Source organism: Schistocerca cancellata, chromosome 2 (genome assembly GCF_023864275.1).
Source record: "Schistocerca cancellata isolate TAMUIC-IGC-003103 chromosome 2, iqSchCanc2.1, whole genome shotgun sequence".
NCBI classification, from domain to species: Eukaryota; Metazoa; Arthropoda; class Insecta; order Orthoptera; family Acrididae; genus Schistocerca; species Schistocerca cancellata.
The window spans coordinates 674,048,487-674,073,261 of record NC_064627.1 but is presented as its reverse complement, the minus strand read 5'-3'; the positions used below and the strand labels follow the sequence as shown (position 1 = coordinate 674,073,261).

Sequence of the window (24,775 nt, the reverse complement as noted above, 5' to 3'; positions counted from 1 at the left end):
TGTTAAATCTCCTACAGTGGCTCCTAAGGGCCACTCAACCATGATGGTTGGGACCATGATGGTTGGGACCTCCCCTCTTGATGCTTCCTCCGTGCCTACTTTGGGATCAATGGCTTCCAACCCACCAGGGACATTGTTCCCCATCTCCCAGCTGGAGCCATCTTTCTCTGGCTCCTCTTGTCAGGAAGGGGTCTCTCGGGACACCTCCTTCCAAGATTTGCACCAGTCTACAACTGGTCACCAGCCAGAGGCTGAAGGAGCCACAGGCTAGTCGTCGCACGGTTTTGTGATCGTTATCTTTACCTGAAACTGATTCAGAGAAGCCCTCACCATCATCTAAAAGCTCTAAGGAGGGGTAAGACAAGAAAAGGTCCTCCAAGAAGGACATTCCAGTGGTCCTCATGTCACCAGGCCCCACCTGTTCCACTTCTGTGGCCAAGGCAGAGATTCCAACAGGACCTGATGCCCCAGTTCACTTCACACAACGGAATCCGGAACCTATGTATATTGATGCCTAACCCCTCCACCAGCGGCAGCAAGTGACCCTAAGGCATAACCTGCCTCCTTGCCTCCTTCATGGTTCACTCTGCATCGACAACATTATTCTCCAGTGGATGTGCTATGTCGCCTTTTAAGCACTTCCCCAGTCTTCTGCATTACCCTTCAGGAGACTTTGTTTCCAGCAATGCAGGCCCCAGCCCTTTGTGGATACCAGAGAAATCATCACAATTGTGCCATCAGTGACAGGGTGTTGGGCAGAGTTTGCACGTATTATTTTATAGAATCTATATCGGCCCTGGAGAAGATTCAAGTAAGAACAAGTAAGTAACATGTGTTTTTAGAATCTAGCAATAACGAACCTAAAAATGAACAGGAATGCCACTCAGCAACACACTCCGCGTTAACGACAAATGAAGTATTTATTCGAAACCTCACAGATAAATAGTTTATTAAATTTACTTTTTGACATGCATATTCACTGTACTCTGCATCTTTTCTTATGTAAATCACCTGTGATTTATCGTAAATACATACATACATACAACGGTAACATGACTCCAGTCTAAAGTAAAGAACACCTTTTACGTTTATGTTATGATCTTTTTGGGAATGAAATTTTTCATTTACAAATTTATATAATTTCCTCAAGGATCGATCGCGTAAGAAAGTTGCTCTTATCGTTGCAGGCACCAGAAAGCAGTATAAAGCTTCGGATCGGCTAATGCCGTGTTCGCTGTCATCCGATTTCGATACAATCGTGTTTTGTCGGCTAGTGAACAGAATACTAACATACGCGAAATAGGATGAGTTTTCTGACTACATTGAAGTTTTCCTTGGAAACAGACATAACTGGTTCTCAAAGGGTAAAAATAGTTCCGGCGTCCTTCTAGGGTGTGTCATAGAAACTATAATTCAAAATGGTTCAAATGGCTCTGAGCACTATGGGACTTAACTTCTGAGGTCATCAGTCCCCTAGAACTTAGAACTTCTTAAACCTAACTAACCTAAGGACATCACACAACACCCAGTCATCACGAGGCAGAGAAACTATAGTGTCCACAAAATATATATATGACCTACTTGATAACATCGAAACATCTGTGAGTGTGTTATCGAATGATGCATTGTATACAGGAAACTTACAGCGCCAGAAAGTTGTATCAAAATGTAGTCAGACATACAGAGGTTCGTCGTTTCGTACAAGGTCTCGACCATTAAGGTCAGCAAGTATAACGTACTGTGTGTAAGTATTCGAAATTACTGATAATTGTTTAATCACATGTTTGATCCTCAATCGATAAAAACAGTATCTAGGAGTAAGCGCCTGGACTGGCTAATTAGTTAGGTGTAGCTAAAGCATCTGCCAAGCAGAGGTTCATTGGAAGAAAAAGTCAAAGTGACCACCTACAAAAAAAGGCACATAACGAAATTTTCGTTCGACCGATTCTTGCATATTGGTCCTCCGTGTGGCAAACCAACTAGGTGGGATGTATATATATACAGGGTGTTACAAAAAGGTACGGCCAAACTTTCAGGAAACATTCCTCACACACAAATAAAGAAAAGATGTTATGTGGACATGTGTCCGGAAACGCTTAATTTCCATGTTAGAGCTCATTTTAGTTTCGTCAGTATGTACTGTACTTCCTCGATTCACCGCCAGTTGGCCCAATTGAAGGAAGGTAATGTTGACTTCGGTGCTTGTGTTGACATGCGACTCATTGTTCTACAGTACTAGCATCAAGCACATCAGTACGTATCATCAACAGGTTAGTGTTCATCACGAACGTGGTTTTGCAGTCATTGCAATGTTTACAAATGCGGAGTTGGCAGATGCCCATTTGATGTATGGATTAGCACGGGGCAATAGCAGTGGCGCGGTATGTTTGTATCGAGACAGATTTCCAGAACGAAGGTGTCCCGACAGGAAGACGTTCGAAGCAATTGATCGGCGTCTTAGGGAGCACGGAACATTACAGCCTATGACTCGCGACTGGGGAAGACCTAGAACGACGAGGACACCTGCAATAGACGAGGCAATTCTTCTTGCAGTTGACGATAACCCTAATGTCAGCGTCAGAGAAGTTGTTGCTGTACAAGGCAACGTTGACCACGTCACTGTATGGAGAGTGCTACGGGAGAACCAGTTGTTTCCGTACCATGTACAGCGCGTGTGCAGGCACTATCAGCAGCTGATTGGCCTCTACGAGTACACTTCTGCGAATGGTTCATCCAACAATGTGTCAATCCTCATTTCAGTGCAAATGTTCTCTTTATGGATGAGGCTTCATTCCAACGTGATCAAATTGTAAATTTTCACAATCAACACGTGTGGGCTGACGAGAATCCGCACGCAATTGTGCAATCACGTCATCAACACAGATTTTCTGTGAACGTTTGGGCAGGCATTGTTGGTGATGTCTTGATTGGGCCCCATGTTCTTCCACCTACGCTCAATGGAGCACGTTATCATGATTTCATACGGGATACTCTACCTGTGCTGCTAGAACATGTGCCTTTACAAGTACGACACAACATGTGGTTCATGCACGATGGAGCTCCCGCACATTTCAGTCGAAGTGTTCGTACGCTTCTCAACAACAGATTCGGTGACCGATGGATTGGTAGAGGCGGACCAATTCCATGGCCTCCACGCTCTCCTGACCTCAACCCTCTTGACTTTCATTTATGGGGGCATTTGAAAGCTCTTGTGTACGCAACCCCGGTACCAAATGTAGAGACTCTTCGTGCTCGTATTGTGGACGGCTGTGATACAATACGCCATTCTCCAGGGCTGCATCAGCGCATCAGGGATTCCATGCGACGGAGGGTGGATGCATGTATCCTCGCTAACGGAGAACATTTTGAACATTTCCCGTAACAAAGTGTTTGAAGTCACGCTGGTACGTTCTGTTGCTGTGTGTTTCCATTCCATGATTAATGTGATTTGAAGAGAAGTAATAAAGCGAGCTCTAACATGGAAATTAAGCGTTTCCGGACACATGTCCACATAACATATTTTCTTTCTTTGTGTGTGAGGAATGTTTCCTGAAAGTTTGGCCGTACCTTTTTGTAACACCCTGTATATATAAGAGAGAGGGGGGGGGGGGGAGGTGAGAGAACATCATGAAGATGTTCATCACACTGCAGTGGAGGCACTACAAGAGATGAACTGTGCACAAAATTAACAATCATTGTCAAAATTATGTAACCATACTTTTCGAGAAGGGAGACATACCATATTGCTTCCACATATCTCTCACGCTTTGGTGACAGAATAAGCGAAACTAGACATTTATTCAGTGAATTACGGTCAGTCGTTTGTTCCGCGCATCAGTCGCGAATGGAATGGGCGTGTGGGGGAATTGCGCGGGGAGGGGGAGGGAGGGGTAGGAAGATAATAGCAGTGTACGATTTACCCTGCGCTACGCAGCGTAAGGTGGCTTGCAGAGAACAAAGGTACGCATAGGCACATGTGAAAGGGTGCATATTCGGTCAAATGGGTGACAAAGAGCATTCCTGTTATTTGCTTCCACGAATTGAAAGCGTAATGTAGTTCACGTGTGGACAGGAGACTGGATGAGCGATCACAGTGCACAGAGCGGCGCGTGTACCGAAAGAGTTCGGTGGGCGTGTGTTGATGGGCCGGGCGACTGCCTGTACCCGCGGCAGTGCAAACAGTGGCGGAGCTTCGCGTGGCGCCCTTGGTGGCCGGCAACCCACCACACATCACTGTCGTTCTCGCCCCGCTGCGAAGAGTGGAAGTTGTAGGACGGTTTCGAATTACCGCCTGACGCAGACAGCAATGTTCCATCAGCTGATCTTCGTTTCAAACGTCGTTACTGAGGACAATGTTCGTTTTAACCAGTTATTCGAAAAAAGCGTTAGCTTCAGCTGCTTTGCTCACCATCTTCGGTTACCTGTCGACTGCCTCGAAAACGATACGCGTACCAGCATATGTAACAAGTAGTCCAGTTATAGTTTTAGAAATAACGGCGTCTGAGCCGATCAGTGTCGGATTTCCGACCGTGGGCTTTATGATCCGTGACGTTCCCGACCACAAGAATTAAGCAGTGCGTTTTCCGACCGACGAAGGAAGTCACAAGAGTGGGGGAGGCTCTGCCGATCGTTTTGTAATAAGAACATCCCTTCATATTTCATTCAGGCTCCGGACTGGCTATGCACAAAATAAATACGTACGTTTAAATGCTTTTTTAAAAAATTTTTACCTTCTTATTTCTTTTCACAATATTACTGCAACAAATAAATAAACTTCTTGTCTTATTTTATGAATTTTCATTTCTCACTTTTTTTTGTAAGAACGTCAGAGATTTTAAACATCATCATGAATCCCCTTAGTTGCTATATATTCTTATAATGTTTTTAACCTTTTGGCCGGCCGGTGTGGCCGTGCGGTTATCGGCGCTTCAGTCTGGAACCGCGTGACCGCTACGGTCGCAGGTTCGAATCCTGCCTCGGGCATGGATGTGTGTGATGTCCTTAGGTAGTTAGGTTTAAGTAGTCCTAAGTTCTAGGGGACTGATGACCACAGATGTTAAGTCCCATAGTGTTCAGAGCCATTTGAACAATTTTTTAACCTTTTGTCAGGATCTATATATCTGTTTTTATTTGAAACGGTCAAATTGGAAATTTGCAATCTGTAATTGTTTACAGTCATTGTGTTAAGAAAAATTCCTTTATTCGTCAGTATCGTAATTCAACGTTTTTATTGATTACTAGTTTCAGCTTAAGTTGTCATCGGTCTTCAGATCTGCAATTAAAAAGGAAATTGTATATAAGAAAAATGGCACAAACTGCCAATACAAAATAATTCCACTACGTAAATACATACACTACGTTAATCTGGAGATATGGTATCAGAAAACTGTACATAGTTGTCACTCAGTTATGTGACTGTGCAAGTTTTGTATTATGTACATTCCACAGGTGAAGCGTGAACATCATAGTTTATTGAATGAGTTGCCCATGACTCGTACCATCAACAGACAACAAGGAACACACCCTCATATAGTGACCAGGACACTAAATGTTATGCGTTATGCCTTACAAGAAATCAATGTTCCGTCAGATGGTACTACGGACAGAATATTCATTGTAGCAGAGAACTGTTGAACAATTTACACACAGTAGCAAAAGGAATAAAAATATTTCGATAACAAGAGACAACACGACAACTTCGAACAATTAAAAGTCAATTTCCTAATTGCCATACAGTGGCATATAAATATATATGAAGTGCCACTAATAGCATTTATATTATCTATGCTACTGTGTAACAAAAGTTGTGTACCAGTTTTGATCTCATTCTACACTTGTGGAGATATGCTATTAGACGGTGGATGCGACGATCTCTTAGTCTTGGATAAGAATTATGTAGTCTCAATTGCTCTTCTAATATGATGACGCATTGCGTCTTAATACTTGCTCATGGTGGAACAAGGAAGGAGCCTCCGCGAGAGCATTCTATAGCAACAACATCATATTGTAGCATGCCGGCGTCCTCTGGAAACGTTATCAATAACGATAACGGCCAATCCTTCCACCATCGGAAACCTTGGAAGAACGCAACCCCGACGATTTATAGCTGGACAAGAAAGAAGCCTTGGACGTGGCCCTATACTGGGTTGAAAGATATTGACCTGGTTTTCTTACACGAAAAAGTAAAAGTAAGTGCTGATGATGTAAATATATCTTGTAGGTGACTTTACAATAAGGTTTCATCGAGGTGTTTAATAAAACATTTGACGATGTGTCCTACCTGTTCATGATTGCAAATGAAAAAGAAAAAAAGTACTGTAGTATGTATTTACGTCGTGAAACTATTCTGCATTGACAGTTTCTGTACCATACCATTTTCCTTGTATTCAATTTTCTGTGTAATTATAGATCTGAAAGTGGCTATCAACTTTAGCCGAAACTAGTAATCAATAAAAATAATTAATTGCGATCTTAATCAATAAAGGATTTTTTCTGAAGCCAATAATTGCAATCTCCGTATTTTTTCCTTCTTTATAGAAGAGGCAAGCCAACGGAATCTTTATTTATTTCAGTTATAGCATTTATTAATTCCTCCTTCAGCTCATTTGTCAGAAATTATACTTTCAGGTGTTTTTGATTTATTGAGAAGTTTAGTTTCCTATACCACCTTTGACAGCATTCGTTGTCCTGTGGCGCTGGAAGGGAGGGGGAAATAGTGGCAGCGTATGTAGGCAATTCCTGTCTCGCAATGCATACATTACATAGAGGGAACAAAGATGTACCTGTGCTCACGGCTTCTACAAAAGCCTAATCCTATTCCTAGAAATGGTGTTATATGATTTCTACTATACCAAGCTACCTGAAACGCAACTTTTTTGTGCCGTAAGTCTGCACGGATAGGGAACACGAGTATTTTGGCCCTCTTCTGCCGATTCTTCCGCGCCTAGAAGTCCTTGCGAGAAGTACTACGTTATCAACAACATTATGGATCCCAGACATTTTTCATGTACGACCGCAAAGTAAAACAGTTTAAAAGATACAGAGCTACACTGACTCGGTGTATCTTTACGGACGTGAGAAAAATATCTATTATGCAGTAGTCGCTACCGAATACTGTAAAGTTAGCGTGGTGTACACAGATAAATATTCCCAGAATAATTCGGTTGACCTGCTCGCTCTCGCAGACTGTTGGACCGCATGTGTAGGTAGTATAATAACAGGCTGGAGACTCGTACGAATACGTTAAAGCCGGTACTGAAATGCCGATAGAATGGAAATATGATCTAGGAATGTCATTTCTTATGATACTCCTACAAAACGTCTAGAGCATTCTCATCACATTGTGAGAGTACTGCATTTCGCCATATGACACTCTTGAGCTCTTGACTCGCACGTACCTGTAAGCCTGACAGTCGTGCATGATCCAGCATTTTATGCTATTGTGGACGCATACTCTTCACCCCCACACAGTTCGAGAATACTTGTACAAGCATTAGTTTGTGCGTCAAGTGTGTCAAACTTGGGCGACAATGATGCTCTAACTTCGGGGTGAATCCGCGGTTGTAGTGGATAATGAGAAAAACAAAAGAGGAATTGTATTAATACAAATACTGAGTTACGATATATCCATATTAATGAAGAATTATTTTAAAGTTTTTATATACGGTGTCCCAGAAGGAAAGGCCAATCTAATTTTTTCATCAGGTGAGAGCCAACAGCTGTTAAAGTACTTTAGAAAATGCATTTTAGCCGTCAGCTATTTTATTTAACCTATAAATCATCTACCGGTTTCGGTACGTAGTATTTCAAGGTCGGGTTACGATAATTGTTTGGGCGGTTTCACTGTGACAACCTTGATGTTGTACCGACTTAAAAGGAAAATGGGATATGTTTTTTAAATCATCTGTTTTACCTTATATCCAGTGATGATGGTCTGTGACCGAAACCTGTAGATGATATATAGGTTAAATAAAACAGCTGATGGCTAAAATGCATTTTCTAAAGGAATGGTAGTATTCATGGATATGACAGGGACGACCTTTCGAAGTAAATTGGGCTCTAAAATGCATACCTTAAGAGATATTATTCGCTCATCTTTGCCACTGTGAAACTCGTCTCTTGTACCAAACAAGTGCTCATAGCTCATGCAGTTTAGAGTCAGTGTTCACTGACTTATCCCTGAATATTGACTTTTCCTCTTTGTGTGTGTGTGTGTGTGTGTGTGTGTGTGTGTGTGTGTGTGTGTGTGAGTGAGTGAGTGAGTGAGTGTGTGTATGAGAGAGAGAGAGAGAGAGAGAGAGAGAGAGAGAGAGAGAGAGAGAGAGAGAGTTGATCGTCTCCCACCACGACTGTGGTTCATTGTAAACCGTTATGATTTACTTACTGTACATACAGTGACGTTTTTCTGCAGAAGGATCATGTGCTACATACTTCGATAGAAGAAGATGGTACAGGGTGTTTCAAAAATGACCGGTATATTTGAAACGGCAATAAAAACTAAACGAGCAGCGATAGAAATACACCGTTTATTGCAATATGGTTGGGACAACAGTACATTTTCAGGCGGACAAACTTTCGAAATTACAGTAGTTACAATTTTCAACAACAGATGGCGCTGCGGTCTGGGAAACTCTATAGTACGATATTTTCCACATATCCACCATGCGTAGCAATAATATGGCGTAGTCTCTGAATTAAATTACCCGAAACCTTTGACAACGTGTCTGACGGAATGGCTTCACATGCAGATGAGATGTACTGCTTCAGCTGTTCAATTGTTTCTGGATTCTGGCGGTACACCTGGTCTTTCAAGTGTCCCCACAGAAAGAAGTCAAAGGGGTTCATGTCTGGCGAATAGGGAGGCCAATCCACGCCGCCTCCTGTATGTTTCGGATAGCCCAAAGCAATCACACGATCATCGAAATATTCATTCAGGAAATTAAAGACGTCGGCCGTGCGATGTGGCCGGGCACCATCTTGCATAAACCACAAGGTGTTCGCAGTGTCGTCTAAGGCAGTTTGTACCGCCACAAATTCACGAAGAATGTCCAGATAGCGTGATGCAGTAATCGTTTCGGATCTGAAAAATGGGCCAATGATTCCTTTGGAAGAAATGGCGGCCCAGAGCAGTACTTTTTGAGGATGCAGGGACGATGGGACTGCAACATGGGGCTTTTCGGTTCCCCATATGCGCCAGTTCTGTTTATTGACGAAGCCGTCCAGGTAAAAATAAGCTTCGTCAGTAAACCAAATGCTGCCCACATGCCTATCGCCGTCATCAATCCTGTGCACTATATCGTTAGCGAATGTCTCTCGTGCAGCAATGGTAGCGGCGCTGAGGGGTTGCCGCGTTTGAATTTTGTATGGATAGAGGTGTAAACTCTGGCGCATGAGACGATACGTGGACGTTGGCGTCATTTGGACCGCAGCTGCAACACGGCGAACGGAAACCCGAGGCCGCTGTTGGATCACCTGCTGCACTAGCTGCGCGTTGCCCTCTGTGGTTGCCGTACGCGGTCGCCCTACCTTTCCAGCACGTTCATCCGTCACGTTCCCAGTCCGTTGAAATTTTTCAAACAGATCCTTTATTGTATCGCTTTTCGGTCCTTTGGTTACATTAAACCTCCGTTGAAAACTTCGTCTTGTTGCAACAACACTGTGTTCTAGGTGGTGGAATTCCAACACCAGAAAAATCCTCTGTTCTAAGGAATAAACCATGTTGTCTACAGCACACTTGCACGTTGTGAACAGCACACGCTTACAGCAGAAAGACGACGTACAGAATGGCGCACCCACAGACTGCGTTGTCTTCTATATCTTTCACATCACTTGCAGCGCCATCTGTTGTTGAAAATTGTAACTAGTGTAATTTCGAAAGTTTGTCCGCCTGAAAATGTACTGTTGTCCCAAGCATATTGCAAAAAACGGTGTATTTCTATCGCTGCTCGTTTAGTTTTTATTGCCGTTTCAAATATACCGGTCATTTTTGAAACACCCTGTATGTAGCATCTCTCTTTGGCTTATGGTGATTTGGTACCGATTCAGGCACCAGGGACTTTCGTATGCTCCAGTATAATCTTCAAGCAAGTTACAAGTCAAGAAATGCATATCAGTCGATCAGGTGACGTTACGAAGACGTCCTCACAGCTGGAAGCAGAAAGATTAGTGTTTAATGTCCCGTCGACAACGAGGTCATTAGAGACGGAGCGCAAGCTCGGTTTAAGGAAGGGTGGGGAAGGAAATTAGCCGTGTCCTTTCTAAAGGAACAATCCCGGCGTTTGCCTTAAGTGACTTACTGATAATCTAAACGTGGATGCCTGGAGCGGATATGAGCCGTCGTTCCTCTTGATTGCGAGTCCCATGCGCTAATCACTGCGTCACTTAGCTCGGTGCCTCGCAAGTAATATGAAGTGGTGGACACAGATCTCACCCACGTAACAAGTAAACTCACGAATCAGTTGGACGCCATTTACAAAATTTAAAAAACTGCTGAGACATTTTCGCATTTGATTTGCTGCAGCATTCAACAAAGGCTTCTCGGTTGTATTGCCGCGTCTCCGTAACATAATCCGGCCAACTACATACGAAAGTACTACACGGCCTACGGATATTAGTGGAACAGTTAACTCCAGACGATGAGGACAGAGAAAACAGTAGAAATCTTGAGTATGCAAACAAATATGATAGGGGAAGAAAATAAAGAGAAACATTTATTCAAGAATATCACCGCCAAAACTTTCTCATAACGTTAACAAAGGCAACATCTCTCTTGGACAATTCTTCACCCAAAATATGCTGCACTCGCTTTTCCCAAACTCCTTCTGTGTTAGCTACTTCACTTTTGATCGTCTACTGAAGTACTTTGCACGTTCTCAGTAGTTTCGTCTCGGTTTGCTCTCTTTTTTGAGTCTTCAAAAAAAATGGTTCAAATGGCTTTGTGCACTATGGGACTTAACATCTGAGGTCATCAGTCCCCTAGAACTTAGAACTACTTAAACCTAACTAACCTAAGGACATCACACACATCCATGCCCGAGGCAGGATTCGAACCTGCGACCGTAGCGGTCTTGCGGTTCCAGACTGTAGCGCCTAGAACCGCTCGGCCACATAGGCCGGTCTAGAGTCATCCCTCATGCTTAACGCATTCGAGAGAAATGCAGTTACGTGTATACGCCCTTGCTTCTAAAGGCTGAAGGAATTTCTGTTTCCAATGAACTACTTGAAACACAAACTTACAACGACACGGTATTGCAGTTTACCTATTTGAACACACATACAAATCGACTTCGAAAATCCAAAAAAATAAAAGCCGTTCTTCAGATCGAGTGAATCTGAAGCATATACCACAACATGATTAAAGTTCCACTGATACAGCGCCATCTCTGTGTGAAGTAATTTTCACTTTACCTTTTAACAATCCTGTCTATACACAATATTGTTGATTCGCGTCCGTGCTACGGCCATGCGCTACAGGCGGTTCTGTTACACATGTGATCCTACTGCTCAGTAGTATGAGTGGAGTAACTGGCGCCCGGGACAAAATTTGATTTTGAGAGCACCGCTCCCCTCCCTCTCCCCACTCCCACTAATGACACCCACCCATTTTTTTGGTTAAATTCTCGGTATTGCTTAGCCTCTTTTTCCCCTCCCCCCAGTCGCAGCCCCCCCCTCATTTTTGTGTTCAGTCTTCTCAACGCCGAAGATCGTCGCCAGTGTTTTGTGTAACAGTGTTTTTCGTCGTTAGTGTGCGTCAGCGTTCTCTTCGGCGTGCTCCTTCGTTCGGTGGACAACTGACTGCCTTCGTTCGTGTGCTCTGTCAACCCTGCTTATGTGTCATGTGCCGTCCACCGAACGCCCCCATCACATTCTTATGTATACCTACTGTTTTTAATATTCATGTCTATCTGTTTTTGTCTTCCTGTACGATTTCTGTTATTCTATAGGCCGAAGAGCGGCGTCTGTAAACCGCTGCCCCCCTTCGTATCAAAGGGATTTACAACAGGAGAAAAAAAATTAGCCTCTTTATTCGTTCATTGACAGCAGCACTACTATACAATGAGGTAAAAGTTGCGCATTTCATAATTATTTTTTTGTGATACAATTCCAAATCAGTAACAACTCAAACAGTTCAGAGTCGCTTTCAGTGCAACAGTAACGTGATTCCTTTTTCTACATCTACATCCATACTCTGAAACCACCGTGAAGTGCATGGCAGAGGGTGCATCTCATTGTACCGTTTATTAGGGTTTCTTCCCGTTCCATTCACGTATGGAAAGCGGGAAGAATGACTATTTAAATGACTCCGTGCTGTAATTATTCTAATCTTGTCCTCACGATCCTTATATGAACGATGCGTAGGGGATTGTAGTATACCGTAGAATCATCATTTAAGCCGCTCTTGAAACTTTGTTGGTAGACTTTCTCGTGATAGTTTATGTCTATCTTCAAGAGTGTGCCAGTTCAGTTTCTTCAGAATCTCTGTAACACTCTCCCATAGGTCAAACAAACACGTGACCATTCGTGCTGGGCTTCTCTCTATACGTTCAATATCCCCTGTTAGTTCTGTTTGGTATGAGTCCGACACACTTGAGCCATATTTTAGAATGGCTCACACAAGTGATTTGTAAGCAATCTCCTTTGTAGACTGCTTGAACTTCCCCGGTACTGTAGTATTCTGCCAACAAGCCGAAGTCTGCTTTACCCACAACTGAACCTATGTGATAATTCTATTTGCCGCGCGGGGTAGCCGCGCGGTCAAAGGCGACTTGGCACGGTCCGCGCGGCTCCCTCTGTCGGAGGTTCGAGTCCTCCCTTGGGCATGGGTGTGTGTGTTGTCCTTAGCGTAAGGTAGATTAAGTTAGATTAAGTAGTGCGTAAGCGTAGGGACCGAGACCTCAGCAATTTGGTCCCATAACACCTTCCCACAATTTCCAAATTTCACTACAATACATGTCCGTAGAAACCGTTAACCCAGTTATTTGTATGAGTTGACCGATTACAGCTGTGATAGTTGCAGGATACTACGTTTTTTCGTTTTGTGAAGTACACAGTTTTACATTTCTGAACACTTAAAGCGAGTTACCAATCTTTGCACCACTTTGAAATTTATCAAGATCTATGCGAATATTTATGCAGCCGCTTCCCGACAGTACTTCATTATAGGTACTGTAACTGCGTCGTCTACAAACTCTCTGAGGTTACTGTTAATATTGTCCGCAAGGTCATTAATATACAACATGAACAGCAAGAATCCCAATACACTTCCCTGGGGCACACCCGAAGATACTTCTACGACTGACGATGACGACTCCCCATCCAAAATAGCATGCTGTGTCCTCCCTACCAAAAAGTCCTCAATCCAGTCACAAATTTCACTTGATACCCCATATGGTCGAATTTTATACGATAAGCATAGGTGTCGTACTGAGTCAAACGCTTTTTGGAAATCAAGAAGTACTGCATCTACTTGACTGCCTTGATCCAAAGCTTTCAGTATGTCATGCGAGAAAAGTGAGGATTGAGTTTCACATGACATAGTAGAACTCGTGTAAATTTGCCATATTGTAAAACTCGTTTAAATTTTCCATATTTCGTTCCCATAAATTTTGGAGCTTGGTTGCTGTACATCACGTACTCTGTCTTTTCAAAAGATACAGTATATGGAGACCGGCTTTTTCTGCAGCTCCTTTCAAGAGTTCAGTCTGATGTTGGGCTGCTGAAATGTCACGAGTTAATATTGTTAAATCGTCTGCAAGTCCTAAAAAATCTGTAGATAACTGGCCTCTACCCGAAACGACGCGCTGGTCAGTTTTGAGGACTGATTTCTGTTCGCGCCATTCTTGAATCACTTTCTCAGGGACACAGTTGAAAAGTAATGGAGACAGCCCATCTCTTTGTCTTCCTCTCGTTTTGATTTAAAACGGATCTGAGATTTCCCCCATAAATTTAACCTCGGACTTTTTATCTCTCAGTTTTATGGTTGTATGATCTTGACCTTTCCCTGGGAAAAGTGTTCAAGACCAAATGAGTAAAACGCTTTTTTAAAGTAACCTAACGTGCAGAGTAAATTTTTGCTACAAATTCTCTAATGTGTTAGAATTAGCTTTAGCACTAGAACGCCCAGCTTCCAAGTATCCGTAGAATGCCCAATGGATGTCAATTGACCCCTTAGGTTTTTATTGCATTTTAACCATTTTTACAAAATGTAACGATATTTCTTATTTATTGTCTGTAATATTGCTTTTATTATTTTTTTCATGTATAATAATAATGTCGGTACATTTTTATTTGAAATTCATAAATTTTACCTTTGCGTTAAACAATACAAAAATAAGTGCCAGCGTATTAGAGGCAAATAAAAGTGCTTATACTTTTAGTGTTGGTATTTACATCATGTAACAACAGGTGAAAATGTTATTGCGTAGCTACTGACTAATTAAATGTCTATCTTTTAACAAATACGTAAGGTTTTACTAGACACATCTATATGGAGAACTACGTGTACTAAGAGTCACAATTGCACATTTTGCCTGTCCTTTTGCTTAGACATACAACTTCTCTCTAGCATTCAAAATAAATGGAGTCTGTAATCGCTGAGAGCAAGAATTCCTGATTGGTACCGCTAATTCTTCTACGACTTTCATTATAAAAGACCTTATAAAAAACGACCGAGAGATGACACAGCCAGTTGCCAACTTCATCATATCATATGTAGAACGTTGTAGAAAACATGTACGGGGCAGCACTTCGTCATGACTCTTTTGCTAAATTTGTGTGACATTTGAACTACCACATCTATACTAAATTTAGTGTTCTTATAAAAACTGATTATTTCTGGAGTTTTCTTTTGTGCTGTTTCATCGACTGTTACACTGGAGTGCACAGAATTAATAAAAGGCACATTTTTCTTAGTCTTTACTTATTGAGATGTTAAAGTAATGTCACAAACCTACTAACAATTCAGTGAAGCATGTCTTGCCATTTTCTCATAGATCGTGGCACTTCCCTTCTGTTCGTGCTCAAAGTGCAACAATGCTTATATCTCCATTTCTGTTCTTTTGCCAGCTTTGCAAAGCTGTCTGATGTAACATTTCTCCACTTTCGTAAGTAAGATCCACGAGGTGTTGCGTAATATGTTCACCCAAGATAGAATCCGCAGATCTCGTTTCAGCTTATCCTAAATAATGAAAACCATTCAGAACATCTGTGTGCAGCCAATACTTTACTTTCCGCTTCAGAAAGCCCACATCCGCAACAACAATCCCTTATAGCTTACAATAGAATTGTTAGGGGTGGCAAACAGATGAGAAAGAACTGTTACGCTCAGTATTGTATGCATTTCATAATTTTTGGCTAACAAAAGCACCAAATAAACTACGTAAAATACATTTCAGTGAGGAGAAGTTAACTGACCACCGTCGGGAACCAATGGTAAATATGTAATTATTTTACAAATTTGTAGTTACAAAGCAAGACAATTTAGACAAGTTGAACCACGTCTAAAAGAAATAAAACTCATAACATCACAGGAACAAACTACACTCATCAAAAAAAGTTTTGCATCAACCCAGTTCCCAGAACTCCTGAAGATAGACGTTGACTGTGGACATTTTATCACAGACACAGTCCCTTTGACTGTTCAGAGATGTCACTAAACCCACCAAAGATGTCAACAACAGCGCATGAGCAGCGGCTATTAGACGGATAGAGTCCGACAGCCGATCAGTTCCAGTCATTCCACCAGGAAGGAGGTACACGGCTCGTGTTGTCTGTAGTTCAACCACGCCTAGATGGTCAATATCGCAGTTCGATCGCGTCCGCATTGTTACTTTGTGCCAGGAAGGACTCTCAACAAGGGAAGTGTCCAGGGGTCTCGGAGTGAACCAAAGCGATGTTGTTCGGACATGGAAGAGATACAGAGAGTTAGGAACTGTTGATAACATGCCTCGCTCAGGCCGCCCAAGGGCTACTACTGCAGTGGATGACCGCTTCCTACGGATTATGGCTCGGAGGAATCCTGACAACAACGCCACCATGTTGAATAATGCTTATGGTGCAGTCACAAAGTGTCGTGTTACGACTCAGACTGTGCGCAATAGGCTGCATGATGCGCAGCTTCACTCCCGACGTCCATGGCGAGGTCCAGCTTTGCAACCACGACACCATGCAGCGCGATACAGATGTGCCCAACAACATGCCGAATGGACCGCTCAGAATTGGCATCAAGTGCTCTTCACCGATGAGTGTCGCATATGCCTTCAACCAGACAGTCGTCGGAGACGTGTTTGGAGGCAATCCGGTCAGTCTGAATGCCTTAGACACAGTGTTCGGTGAGTGCAGCAAGGTGAAGGTTCGCTACTGTTTTGGGGTAGCATTATGCGGGGCCGACATACTCCACTGGTGGTTATGGAAGGCGCCGTAACGGCTGTACGATACGTGAATGCCATCCTCCGACCGATAGTGCCACTATATCGGCAGCTTCTAGACGAGGCATTTGTCTTCATGGACGACAATTCGCGCCTCCATCGTGCGCATCTTTTGAATGACTTCCTTCAGGCTAACGACATCGCCCGACTAGAGTGGCCAGCATGTTCTCCAAACATGAACCCTATCGAACATGCGTGGGATATATTGAAAAGGGCTGTTTATGGAAGACTTGACCACCAACCACTATGAGGGATCTACGCCGAGTCGCCGTTGAGGAGTGGGACAATCTGGACAGACAGTGCCTTGATCAACCTGTGGATAGTATGCCACGACGAATAAATGCATGCATCAGTGCAAGAGGAAATGCTAATGGGTATTAGAGGTACCGGTGTGTACAGCAATCTGGGCCACCATCTCTGAAGGTCTCGCTGTATGGTGGTACAACATACAATGTGTGGTTTTCATCAGCAATAAAAAGCGCGGAAATGATGTTTATGTTGATCTCTATTCCAGTTATCTGTATAGGTTCCGGAACTCTCCTAACCGAGGTGATGCAATACTTTTTTTGATGCGTATATTTTAAACACCGAAGAAATTCGCACGTCAAAATAGGAAGTGGTTCTTTGACCTCTACTGGGAGGTCTAGTTTAGGTTCAAGATTTGCTCTGGATACGAACGACTTAGTCTGAATCCTGCCTGATATTGTTCAATTTTTCGTTTAAATTGTTTCTGTGCTCTGTCGAACCCTCAACCCTGCTTTAAAAATACAGCCTTATGAACTAGCCCATTAATTTACATGCTACTGGTCACTCAAGGGCGTCAACTTAATGCTTGGAGAAGCCGCATATCTTCTCTTCAACATTAATCAATTGAGGAATTAGTTAGCGGAATGCTGGCAGGCCTTCGTCTCATAAGGGAGCACGCCTGTGGCGTTTCCTCCCCTACTGCCTGCCATTACGCCTCAGCGCTGACGCAGCCAAGCACGCACTACCCCTCGTCGTTCCGTGCTGTATCCTCGCCCCCGCTGCCCGCCTCCTGCATTCACCATATTTACCACTTTGCGCTTTCGCGCTCTTTCCTCCCTCTTGCACGAGGCGCGTGGCTCCGTTGTTCCCCTCTTTATGTTCGCGGTAACCCAGCCGCATTTCCTTTTGCTGCAAAACTTGCTCCCTTATTGTTATTTACGAGACTACTTCAGCTCTGGTAATCCGAGGTGCCGGGGAGGGGGGGGGGGGGGGGAAGTGAACGGCTGTTGGAATGAATGTCGCTCGCAAGAGATAAATATAAGCGTACCCCCAACACGGCGAGGTTTCTGAACATCGTGACGTGTAGGTGATAGCTCCTATAATGAATACTGTTTTATTATTGTCCATATCTGTTTTAGTATTGTCCGTAACCATGAATTATCTATATAGTATCTGTAATATCAAGACTGAACTGGAGAGGGAAAGGGTTCACTGGAAGGTTTCAACATATCGGATCATTTAGTTTAAAATAGTATATTAGATAATACTCAGAAAAAATAGGCCTTTATGACAAAAATTCGTGTTAATTTCAATTTCCCTATCGATTCAGTGAGTAGAATCGCTACAGACCTATTGCTGATAATCGTTCTAACATTGAGAAGAAAATCTTTGTATAGGAAATACAACAGCTAAACTGGTGCCCAAAATTAAAGCAACAAACTGCTATTTCCCCGTCCTGTCTCTAATTCGTGATAAAATCATACAAACTGTCAAACAGTGTCGTTATGATCGTGTTCTACACGGAAGGTAGCATTCCGATCAACGGACAACCACGCCAGCAATGACGTCAGGCCACCTATCAAGCGTGACAGTGTTTGTGGGTAGTCGCACATCCACAATCGCTGTGTACACAGTCACAGACGGTGCAGTATGGCACAGAGAAGACGCCTACGGTCTCTCTGCTGTGGGGGGCCATAGGAATAATGGAAGCACGAGAGTCGCAGAATGATGTGGCCCGATGTGAATCGTTCTGTTGTTTCTTGGATGAGGCGACGGTTTATAGAGACAGAAACTGTATCCCGGAGACCAGCACAGGGCCGACCACGTGTGACTTCAGAAGAGAGGACCGTTATTTGGCTGTAAGGACACGACGGTTCCGCCTCCGTACTGCACTGCACGTTGCATCTGAACTCGCAGCATCCCCTGGACGTGTTGTTAGGTTGGGTTAGGTTAGTGGTGTTGTGTTGTAGCTAGGCTTCAGCGGAGTGGCCTTTACTGCTGGAGACCTGCTGTCTGTTTACCTCTGGCGCGTCTTCACAGAAGGGAACGTCAACATGCCACCTTGACGGTCGAACGGTGGGCCAATGTTCTTTTCACAGATGAGTTTCGATTTGGTCTAGAGAGTGATTCTCGACGGATTCGCATCTGAAGGGCAGGTGAAGCGCGATTTCGGGACCCGAACATTGTGGAAGGAGGCCGATGTCGAGGAGGATCTCTAATGGTGTGGGCAGGGGTTATATTGACCGCTCGAAAACTTCATGAAATTGTACAGGTGAATCAGCAAGCTATAACTCCTGTTAGCTACCGCGAGAAGATCTTGGGATCTCATTCATGTTTGTTGCAATATGCTGTGGGCCCAGACTTCGCATTGATGAACGAGAATGCTCGATCTCATGTTTTTTTTGGAAACGGAAGATATTGCATGCATGGCGTGGCCTGCTCGCTCTCCCGATTTGAATCCCGTAGAGCATGTCTGGGATACATTAGAGAGACGGATTGCATCACATCAGCATGCACCAACCACTCTCCAAGACTTGTGAGCAGCTCTGCCGGAAGAATGGGCGTTATTGCCTCAACATGAGATTGATGACATCATTCACTGCATGTCCCGTCGTTGTCAGGCCCATACTGGTGCTAGAGGTGGTCACACGCCATACTGAGCACATTAACCAGTTGTCAGAATGTGTGTGCAAATCCCTTAAGTTGGAAAAAAGCGAAGAACATTTTTCGCTACCATTATGCGTATTGCAGTTGATTATGTCCTGTATTGTTCACGTTGTTTCTACTTCACTATCACCTGTTTGTACTGTTTTGTGGCACAATTAACGCGCCTATGCAAAATTTACGTTTGCTGTTTTAATTTTGGACACCAGTGTATATAGTGCATCTTCACAGCGATTCATAATAAAATGTGATTTCCCTAAAATTCCAATGGAGAAGGCGCTATATCAATTTTCTTCCGTAGTAGGACGGGCAAAAGTTATGGCAATGTGTAATTCTGGTTGGATTCTGGCCATGAAATTCATTTCCCAATAAAGTGAGTCCCTTCTGCATCAATAGAACTCCAATGTGGATAGCTGCCCAAATGTCGTGGTACTTACTTACTGCGTGTCTCGACATAATAGTCACGGGTCAAACACATCTGAAAGGGACCAATGAGACATGGCCAAGCTATGGAGAAGTAGGGTTCTTGCGAAAATGCTGGATGTGGTTTTTATGTGGAGGAACATACAATAAAAGATAGTGTGAAGAATTTCCCACTCCATGTTTTTAAAGGTGGTCTGAAAAACTAGCGTGAATTGAAACAGAGTGGTGCGATTTTGTTGTCAAATTTAAACGTTAACATGTAAATAGAGTTTGTGTGAACCAAAGAACTTCAAAAAGTAAGTTCCATATTATTATGGCAGTAAAAACTCTTACTGAATGCTGCACTACACGTCAAATCGACACAAATACATGACACTATTTTTCATCATAATCACCAAGTCTCAATAGACAAAAGTCGGAACGTTCTACCCATTGCTCAATTCCTCGGCGATAGAAATCCGCTCCTTGGTCACTGAGTCATCCGAGAGCCGCTGCGTGAACATCCTCATCGTCAAGACGTTGTCTCAGCTTGCCTAAAAGATGGAAATCGCATAATGCAAGATCTGGACTCTATGACGAATCAGCACCACCCACGTCTTTGCGGGTCTAGTCAGATTGTTGGCATCGCTTCGCAATGGCTGGACGCAACATTGCATTTGGACCCATTGAGAAGGCAAAACACGGAAACTGTGACAGAAACTTTATAAACAGACGTGGCCGTGTACGCGCGACCTGATAGAAGCAGGTGCGACGGAAGCGGCGAGTGTTTGACAGCTGAGGAGGCAGGCTGCAAGGGGCCCGCGGTGTCATCAATAGGTGGCGGCGCAATTTGAGGCGCAGTGACTGGCAGACTCTGAGTGTTATAATTTTAGAGTGCAGATCAGGCAGACGCTGGCTAAGGCTGCGTGGTCTGGAAAACTCGGCTGTTGACGTGAAAAACCGGGCCGTTGGCGTGAAAAACGGAAGGGTAGCCGCCATGGCCGAACTGACTGGCCAGACCAAATATCAAATAACACTAAAGTTAATAGAAACTGAACCCACCTTCTTACAGTGAAACCAGTAATGTGGTTACAAAAACAAATTTAAGACCAGTGCGTGAGTGAAAACGCATCATGGATAGGAAGCACAGTTTTTAAGTTATCTCAAGTTAAACGTTTTAAGTAGGTAACAAACATTAAAAATTAATCCAGACTTAGATTTTCACTCTGCAGCGGAGTGTACGCTGATATGAAACTTCCTGGCAGATTAAAACTGTGTGCCGGACCGAGACTCGAACTCGGGACCTTTGCCTTTCGCGGGCAAGTGCTCTACCATCCGCCAGGAAGTTTCATTAAAAATTATTATCTCGACAACACGTCAAGCAGTTTTTACAAACTAAATGTCTGCGGATAGGTCTCATTGAGGACTGTCGGACATCATAGTAGATTTTTTAATAAATATTACGGATTTTGAATTACAGGCCAGAATGTACATTCCGCGTATAAAAATCTAAATTTTCACACAAATAAGATTAGGTACATCGAAAGTAGCGGCAGAAATACTAATCAGATGTAGCTATGAATGTACAAGTGTACTTTGTTTTTATTGTTTACATTTATTAGTAACATAAAAATTCAAAGCAATGTTTACCTGGACAAAATCATTATTTGTGAACTAACTATTTAATTTAGGGTTCAATTGACTCTGAGCACTATGGGACTTAACTTCTGAGGTCATCAGTCCCCTAGAACTTAGAACTACTTAAACCTAACTAACCTAAGGACATTACACACATCCATGCCCGAGCCAGGATTCGAACCTGCGACCGTAGCGGCCGCACGGTTTAATTTAGGGGAAAACCAAGAGCAGCTTTACAAATATGAGGAAATTTACGTGCAAATCCATACGTGAAACATGTACACATTAAACTTATTGTTCGTAAGTGTGTTTTGAAAGTCCGAAGTGTGTGAGCTTGACTCTCGTCAGTGCAAGGGGTTCAAACAGCGGCAGCCATTTTTTCCGCGGGGCTTTATGGCTCTAGGACGGCTTACGTGTGCTGCGAGGAGCAGTCGGATTTGTTTGAGCTATTTTCAACCTTGGGATTTTTCGGAAGTGTTCGCAACAGTGAGAACTTTCCCGTTTCATTTAAGCCCTCGTTCAGATGATCATTATTTCAGTGATGAATAATTATTAACTGTGATACGTGTTACTTCATTCGAAAGGAACTAGGCTGTGTCAAAATTTAAAATGCTGTGAGCAGTGAACATTATTTTCACCGTGAATTTCTGCTTGAATTAATTTGAACTTATGACTAAATTTTTTTTTAGGATTAATGCGACACATGTGTTGGTTAGCCCCTAGACTGATTTGCAAAAATATTCAAATGGCTCTGAGCACTATGCGACCCAACTTCTGAGGTCATCAGTCGCCTAGAACTTATAACTAATTAAACCTAACTAACCTAAGGACATCACACACATCCATGCCCGAGGCAGGATTCGAACCTGCGACCGTAGTGGTCACGCGGTTGCAGACTGAAGCGCCTAGAACCGCACGGCCACATGGGCCGGCTACAAAAACATTATTCATGTAATTGCATTTGGGGGATCACGAGTGAGCAAAAAGTTTTAGTTTCTGCATTCAACATTTATTATCTGTATCGTCACACACGGTTGGTCTCGTCCAAGAGCATTTGCCTTCATTATTATTACAGTCCATCAAATCGCACCATATATTGCCAGAGTTTCACTGTGAATCTGAGTGCAACTTAGACATTTTGCCTACAAGAATACTACTGTCCGAAGTCGCACACCGTGATGCAGCTGTTATCCGTACCACAGCAGAACTGAGTGTGCAGGAAACCGATAGCGAATAGTATCTTCTGACAGTGCGCAACTCCTGTTGCGCAATGGTCTTAACGCGGGACGTCACGTGTAACTTTCTTTTTAAAGTCCCCACGTACACAATTTGTCCCAGGAGACATGGTCAATATTCAGGGATACAGCAGGAACTATCATTCGAAGCAAAATTTCCGTAAACATAGGTTTTTAATGCATACTTAAAAGCTAAGAGCACGTCTTCATCTTCGATACTGTAAAAAAAATATCTTCTAATGTAAGCTGTTTGCTTTCCACATTTTGGAAGGAGGTAGTATGAACCATAAGAAAAAAAAAATGTTAAGTAGACATGGGCTCTAAAATGGATACCTTATGGACTATGAACACTTGTTCAGTAGAAGAGATGTGTTTCGACGTAGCAAAAATGAAGAACTGTTCATAGATTTTAAGCTCTGCTCTTTAGAACCCATATTTAATAGACTGTTTTACTTCAAATGTTAGCCCTGTCATATCCCTGAATCTCAACCATTCCTGCTGGAACACGCTGTATGTGTAGGTACTGTACCTTCATACGATAGTAATACTACTACAAATTATTATTATGATTATTATTGTATGTGATAGTATAATTATTAAATTGTCATTACAGGCTTCCACAAGTTAGTTAGGTCCTGTGCTGCCAGTATTCAGTAAATCAGTACTGCATGCTTATGGCTTTAAACACTAGTATCTACATTTCTGGCTACGGTAACATGTCGATAAGGAACTGCAAAGTAAATACTGTATTCGTTATTGATGGTATCCATATCAATGGTTGTTTATTTGAACGACACTATCTTGTCATTTGGATGAGGGAGAATAGTAAAGAATGTGGAATACGGCAAGGAATGTGTGTGTGTGTGTGTGTGTGTGTGTGTGTGTGTGTGTGTGTGTGTGTGTGTGTGTGTTTGGTGGGGAAGGCAGAGAGAGAGAGAGAGAGAGAGAGAGCCGTGGTGACGTTGCTGCCGCCTGGCTGTTGCAGCACGCCGGCCTACGACTACGCGCCCAACCCGGACAAGCAGTGGATCCTGCGGGTGACGCCGCACATGCAGCCCATACACCGGCGCTTCACCGACATGCTCATGACCAAGCGGCTGCAGACGCTGCAGAGCGTCGACGAGGCCGTCGACAAGGTAAGTAGTCTCTCCACACCATACAAACGCACACTCCACAAGCGGATATTGCTGCCAAACGTTTCACAACTTTTCGATGCCCTGTCCAAAAGTAGCCTTCACAAATTTCTAACAACGTAAAAAAAAAAAAAAAAACACTCCGTCTACATGCCACAAGTGGCCCATCGGGTCTATCCGACCGCCGTGTCATACTCCGAGGAGGATGCTGATAGGAGGGGCGTGGGGTCAGCACATCGCTCTTCCGGTCGTTATGATGGTATTCTTGACCGAAGCCGCAACTATTCGGTCGACTAGCTCCTCAGTTGGCATCACGAGGCTGAGAGCACCCCGAAAAATGGCAACAGCGCATGGCGGCCTGGGTGGTCACCCATCTAAGTGCCGACCACGCCCGACAGCGCTTAACTTCGGTGATCTCACGGGAACCGGTGTATCCACTGCGTTGCAGCCGTACAAAGCAACCTCTATTTTTAAATAATTGAACAACGAGAAAAGGCAAGTTGTAACATTAAAATATCATGCAAGGCACAATACAGTATACACTGGTCGGAAAAGTATAGGGCACACTTTTCGAACTTTCTTGTTGCAAAAGTACATGTGGAGTACGTGAAATGATTACATTTACAGAACAATAGCACAAGCTGTTCTGAGGTTCCAGGTGCTGAAACACCCATATTAGTATGTGATACATTCTCCGCGGACGGCAGTGCACGCGCTGACTCTGGCATCCAGTTGATCTTACAGATGGCGAATACTGATCTGGGATACGTTATGCCACGGGTGCTCCACCTGTTCATGTAGTTCCTTAAGAATATTTTCTCAGTCCATCATATCATACACGTGCTGGATTGGAGACAAGTCCGGAAATCGTGCTAGCCAGGGAAGTTGCTGCCGCCTTGCAGAGCACTTTGAGTTTCGCGGGCAGCTTGTTGGCGAGCGCTATCCTATTGGAACAACACATCACCTTCCTGTTGCAAGAACAGCAAAATAATTGGTCTAACAACATTCTGCACGTATCGAGCGCTGGCTAGCG

General features: G+C 43.4%; 1 protein-coding gene across 2 annotated transcripts in view; it reads left to right on the top strand.

Moving 5' to 3' along the window:
* Nucleotides 1-24,775, top strand: part of LOC126162400 (extracellular sulfatase SULF-1 homolog) — a 782,309-nt gene that overhangs the window by 610,236 nt on the left and 147,298 nt on the right. For both annotated transcript variants that reach the window (XM_049918893.1, XM_049918892.1), the window contains exon 7: nt 23,595-23,745. In XM_049918893.1, the coding sequence (XP_049774850.1) occupies nt 23,595-23,745 (151 nt within the window). The remainder of the gene's footprint in view (nt 1-23,594; nt 23,746-24,775) is intronic.